The following is a 6,230-nucleotide window of genomic DNA, read 5'->3' on the forward strand; positions in this document are numbered from 1 at the left end:
TGTGTTTTGAGTCACTTTCTTATTAGCTTGAGAAAGATTTTGTCCACATTTTCGCTGCAATGGATCTAGCTTGTTGTTTTAGTCATTTTGTATTATTCAATAGTAGTAGACTGTCATTACACAGGCGGATTTGATTTACTGCTTATATTGTTGCTGTAATAAGGGTATATTACTGGTCCCATGACATTTATTACCTATTTGTGTGCAAATAAGGTTATTATTCAATAGATTGTCATCAGCTGTGCACAGTCTCAGATCAATTTGCTCCATCAATATGCTTCCATTTCTACTGCATACACAAAACATTCGCTTCCTGGCTTTCTGAAGTAAAATAATTTCCTAGCTCTAGCAGTCTAAATGAAGTGGATCCTGAATGCCACCTGCTGGGCTATCAGTGAATCATGCGTTTGTGTCAGCTGTGAGCAAGCATCATCCCCTCTTTTCATCCACTCTGCATCCTCATTTTGTTCTTATTTCATTCCATTGCTTTTGCTTTGCCTTGGGGAAACGTAGAGCTCAAGTGGTCTTGGTTTTTCCCAACAGAGAAAAGGAGACGTCACTGGTGAGACACTGAATCACCCACTACAGAAAAAGCAAATGGTCTCACGCTGTCAAAAGGCAACTCTAATTCAATACAGTGCACCTGCCTCTGGGCATTAGTTTGATATGCATCTGACAGTAAACAGAAGCAGAATCCAGGGTTATAATCGCCAGTGTTAAGTATCAACTAGGCGACGGGGCCAGAGCATACGTGATAGGGAGCAGCAACAACAAAACAACAGTTTGTGCACAAAATATAAGGAATTATAGACAAGACCTTTTATTTTTCAAAGTCACATTTGGCCTCCAGTAAATTTGGAGTCTGTTTGTGGTGTTCAATTTAGATTTAATAAGAACAATATCACATAATGCCACAGCCTGCAGCCTATCACATAAAGGACATTATATTCTACTTTGTAGCTTCACTGGCTCATCTGTAATTGTTTCTTTGAAGAAATTATACTGTCTTGGAAAGCAACAGCTTAGGAGCCACACAAATAAATACCAGTTGTTTTTTTGTTTTTGTTTTGTTTTTTATAAAAGGTTGGGCTGTTTCTAAAGTTCTTATTTTATTCCTTTTATGTAGCGTGACCCATCTCTGGGCTGACATTTACAGAGATACATCTTTGCTGATTTTACATTGACATTCACAAGACCAGATCCCACGGGGTCAATTTGATTTCAAATCTTGGAGCGTGGTAAAGCACACAAACTAAACAGATCATTTTCATGCCCAACATTTTGGCCAGTCACACAACTGATTAGACATTAAAGCAATACTACTGGGGGCAAAGTCGTCACCATGTTATATCTGCCTTTTTTTTATTATTATTTCCCACACAAATATTAAGACACCATTTTTTTTATTAGTTACACAACTGGCACTCATTTGACAACACAACAATACAAAATCATCAGATGACGACCCAGACATTCTTTGAATTGTACAACCAAGCAACATTGTAAACAATTAGACTGACATCTAAATTCATTTGATGGGTGAGTCCAGGATCTCTTGGTAATCCTGCCGAATGGCTCTGCTCACCCTGTACAGCTTGACTCCAGTCAGAGTAAACACACTAATCATGATGACTAGGCCCCCGATGACGTCATAGACAGAGGGGATCATCCTCAGAACGATGAGCTGGAGAAACATGGCAACCACAATCTCCAGGTGCTGCACGGTGCTCACTAAGGCTGGATGAAACTTATTTAGAGCATAGTAGACTCCGAGAAATGCCACAGTGGAGCAGATACAAATCCCAATTAAATAGCCCCAGGTCTCCGCATCCAGAGGAATGATGGGCTCCTGCATGATAAACATGGTGGAGGCGCCCCAAACTGTGCCCGTCCAGCCGAAGGTAAAGAGTGCGGTCCACATGCTGACCCGCTCCTTAATGGCCCTGTAGACGATCATGGAGAGGGCAGCAGTCATGCCGGCCATCACTGTCATTGTGTAGCCAAAGGCCTCCTTCCAAAACCCCAGCCTGGACTTCTCCTCATCTGCTACATTTGGCACCATAACCAGGCACAAGCCAAACACGCTTCCTACCACTGTGACTACATCAGTATAGCCCAGCCTCTCATCCAGCAGCAGGAAGGCTAGAACTGCACTGAAGACTGTGGTGGAGGCACGCCACATGATAGTGCCATTGCTAGGTGGTACTATGGCAAAGGATGTGTAAGCGCAGGTGATTGAGATTACGTTGCAGACACCGTAAAAGAAGAGACGCAGTCGATAGCCCTTGGGGCCAAAGGGGGCTTCGTGGTAGTAGAAGACCACCAGGATGGACAGCACTTGGATCACCGAGCGGATGAATAGTAGCTCAAGAGAAGGAACTTTAGAACGGTCAGCTGCTAAACGAGTAATCAATGCCACACAGCCATGAGCTACTGCTGCCCCAAACAAGGCCATCCAGGTCACCCTGGAGGCCAACACATTCGCCTCGCCAAAGCTGGCCAGCTGCCCCTCAACGCCCTTGTCTCTTTGCACACTTGGCTGCTTAGGTTGGGTTTCCATGGTTCCAAAGAAAGTCCTGCCACCTTTGCTATCTGACACCAGTCTCTTCCCCACATTGGCTTCAGCAAAGGCGCCAAAGTCCTCAAAAGAGGGTGCATCGTCATAGCCCTCATCGCCAGGCTGAGGGAAGTGAGTGGCATATTTCACCGTCACTGTGTTGGGGTGAATCTTGACCCGCTTTTTTGATCCGTACTGAAGCGAAGATGAAGATATATCCATGTTGTATGGGCGTCAAATGGGGCAATCTGAAAAATGAAGTGAAATCCATTACAGTGTAACAGCAACCAAAGTGCTGTCAAATATTTGGACTTAGTTTAGAGGTTTGCATAATTTATCTCTCAGTATCCAAACCGCCACACTCACATGTATCCAAAATACACATGTGCTGACACACAACAAAAATCTCTCACGTTACCTCGTCGCTGTTACCTTTTACCCTTCCTAGATTTACACTTGTGTTACATTGCCTCTGTGTATATAGGCTGTGTATATCCCGTGTGAGCTCATAAAAGCCAAGCAGCAAACATTGTGAGGCTGATGCAGTCTGATGGGGATGAAATTACATAACAGGGATCCACCAGGGGATGATATATGAATGTGGGCCACTTATGAGCTGAATGGAACTGCACACCATAAATAAGCAAATCCTGTAGCTATGTCGGTGTGTGTGAAAGGGTTAAATGGAGGGGAAGAGTTTGAACCTTTTCTACTTTGTTTTATACAGCGCAAGGATTTAGCTTCAGTAGCCTTACTGATTATTAATATTCATTATAAAATATAATTTTCAAAGTGTAAAGCCTAAATATATTTATATATACTGTGAGTATGAAGTAGTGCCTCTGATGTTTGTTTGTTTTTTCTTAACTCTAAAATTTATGGCTACTGCAGCATTCATTTGGGCAATACACAGCACATCAAAACCACAAGGGGGCAGATAGGTACTCTTGTTTGTCGTCTCTCTTCCTCTTGCTCCTCCTTTTTGAAATATAGATGAATATAACTTCATTACTGATAATTAACACAAGTCACACGTATATAAGGTATTAAAAAGCCTAAAGCCTAAAACAATGCTTTCTAACACCTACAGGACATTCATTACTTAACATCGTATTTTTAGCTGGCCAAACCAATTAAAGCGATTTATTTTCCACCGATGTACGAAAAAATTTAATAAGAACGTGTTTTCAAACCGATAATTATTTAAGATAGTAGACTATCTTAAATGCCACATTTTTTTCATGTCATTCAATCTCGTTGAAATCTGGTTAAATGTATATTTAGATACCTGTATTTTGACAAGCTCCTATGTGAGCCATTATAGCGCCAACTTAGCGTAGAGAGAGGAAAACATGTTATCGGTGAACGTCTTACCTTTTTGTTCCTTAAATAGTTCCTACTGTTGCACGGATCCGGGTTTTTGTCATAAAAGAAGATTTTGTCGAATTTCTTGGTCCTTACATTCGCTCATCTGCAACTGCCATTTCTCCATCTTCCGTCTCAAGTGGAGCACCTTTTCTTTTTTCTTTTTTTTTCTTTTTAAAAAAAGATGCGTGCTGCTTAGGTTTTTCGTTCTCCACTCTCTCGACGGACACTCCTTCTGCCTCTGATGAAGCTGAAGCTGCTGTTGCCGAGGCGGGTGATGATGATGCTGGTGCTGATGATGAAGTTGAAGGAGGGGATGGAGGAGAGGAGCAACTGTCACTGTCACAGCCAGCGGTTACTCTTCCTCATTCTCCTCCTCGAGAGTCCTTCCCACCTAGGCTCGCTCATAGTCATCATCCCTCAGGGAAAAGAGAAGCGCGTCTGTCATTCATCATCATCATTTTCATTAGATTAAAACCCCCATCCACTTTAAGAGCAGCATTTGAATTTCCTATGCGACTTAGTTATGGAGAGATGCAAGAAATATTAAAGTGCAACCAGGTTATTCTTATTCTCTTCTTTACAGACATTTTGAACATGTATCACTTTTACTGCACAATATATAAAGCAATTTATGTAATTACAGTATATTTCACACACTGTGCTTTATCTCTTTATCTCTTTTCAGCTCCTAGTATATTCTAAATTGCCCACAGGTGTGAATGTGAGTGCAAATGGTTGTCTGTCTCTCTGTGTTAGCACTGCCACAGAATGACAACCTGTCCGGGGTGTACCCCACCTCTCGCCCTATGGTAGGTGAGATAGGCCCAGCCCCCTGACAAAGGATAAGGAGAAGAGGATGGATGGATGGATATTTTGCTAGACTAACCCCCTAACCCTAACCCTCTGATGTTGTGCCAGGAATCTGCTGGAACCACTCAATTCTTATTGGAGTCCTATTGGACTTCACATCTCTCAGCTCCTGGTACTTGCCTCTTTTCTCATGCTGTTTTTTCCTGATGTTGCTGTCCTCTGTGATTGCCACCTCTATCAAAACGTTGGTCTTCTACTCTTCATCAACCATCAGTATGTGTCCCTGTCCAGCAGGTGGTTGCCTGTCTTGAAGAAGACCCTAGCCCTATTGTTCTCACCCACCTTTGGTGGTGTCTCCAATCAGGACTTGGCAACCTCTAGTCCATGCATCACAGATATTTCTAAACATGGGACTATGTTTAGAAATATCTGTGATGCATGGACTAGAGGTTGCCACTTGGTTGTACCTCTCAATGTACATGCTCCTCTTACAAACTGCTACTATGCAGCATATACATTATAAGCGGACTTGAGATTCCCTATAATCCCATATCCACGGGATACCATAATAAGATTTGATAATCCTATGTGGGAATAAAGACCAAAGCCCCCAAAAACATGCCATATAAAAAGGTAAAACATCCTGAAAGGACAATTAAGGCGTGACATATGGTGGCTGGAACTTGATGAAAAGTAAGAGTAAATTTGTAGTTTATAGTCACCTCAAGATGAAGGAAGTTGAAAGCTGTTAAATTAGACTGTCGACTTTACTCCCACAGGCAATGCTACAGGAGCCTCAGCTGGTAATATAGATCATAATGCCATTAGCTGCCACTGCCTGTGTAACATGTCGGATTTTAATTGGTACCGTGCACAGAGGAAGGTGATTTGTGAAGCTGTGGCAATTAACTTTGTGTCAACATTTACATTAAGCTATTTACAGTCACCGTAAATCAGACAGCAGGGAACTGTCATTTTAGGGGTTATAACTAACCTATTAAGGGAGCCAATAAAGGTCACTGTATAGAAGCAGCAATTATTATGAATGAACAGGTCACCTAATAGTGCTCATATGTTTGTCCATCATATGAATAAAAGGTCAAATTGCTGCATACATAAACACTACATAAACACTAATGTCACAAAGTTTGTTTCTTGATGAGGTAGAACTAGTCCAAATTTGTTGCACTGATAAATAATTTAATATATAAAGAGTACACATTATAGCCTACCTACCACCTCATATGGTTAAACATTCATCTTCAGGAAGGGCTGCAACTGCAAACTCATTATCTCACAAAGGCAACTTATTTTCTCCCAGATTACGTGTCATGTGGTGTATCAAAAATTCTTTGCTAATCAACATATCTTTTCTTTGCTTTTCCATTATTGCTCCTTATCAGGCAACCAGTCCTGTATTAAATAGGGTTGGATTCCTCACCGTGGTAACCCAGAAAATGGAAGAGAAGCTTCTAATGTGGCAGCTGCTGTAAAG

At 41.7% G+C, this 6,230-nt stretch overlaps 1 protein-coding gene across 1 annotated transcript; it reads right to left on the bottom strand.

Annotated features, from left to right (window-relative positions):
- Positions 1 to 1,090: 1,090 nt before the first annotated feature.
- slc35g2b (solute carrier family 35 member G2b) lies at positions 1,091 to 4,345 on the bottom strand. Its single transcript, XM_085287070.1, has 2 exons — positions 3,932 to 4,345; positions 1,091 to 2,805 (listed from the first exon to the last, which is right to left on the bottom strand). The coding sequence occupies exon 2, from the start codon at positions 2,777 to 2,779 to the stop codon at positions 1,529 to 1,531; it is 1,251 nt and encodes a 416-aa protein (XP_085143196.1). The 5' UTR covers positions 2,780 to 2,805; positions 3,932 to 4,345; the 3' UTR covers positions 1,091 to 1,528.
- Between the last annotated feature and the right edge of the window lie 1,885 nt (positions 4,346 to 6,230).

This window comes from Mchenga conophoros, linkage group LG9 (assembly GCF_057382185.1).
Source record: "Mchenga conophoros isolate Kocher_MC1m ecotype Shallow Benthic linkage group LG9, M_conophoros_male_GT1.1, whole genome shotgun sequence".
Taxonomy (NCBI): domain Eukaryota; kingdom Metazoa; phylum Chordata; class Actinopteri; order Cichliformes; family Cichlidae; genus Mchenga; species Mchenga conophoros.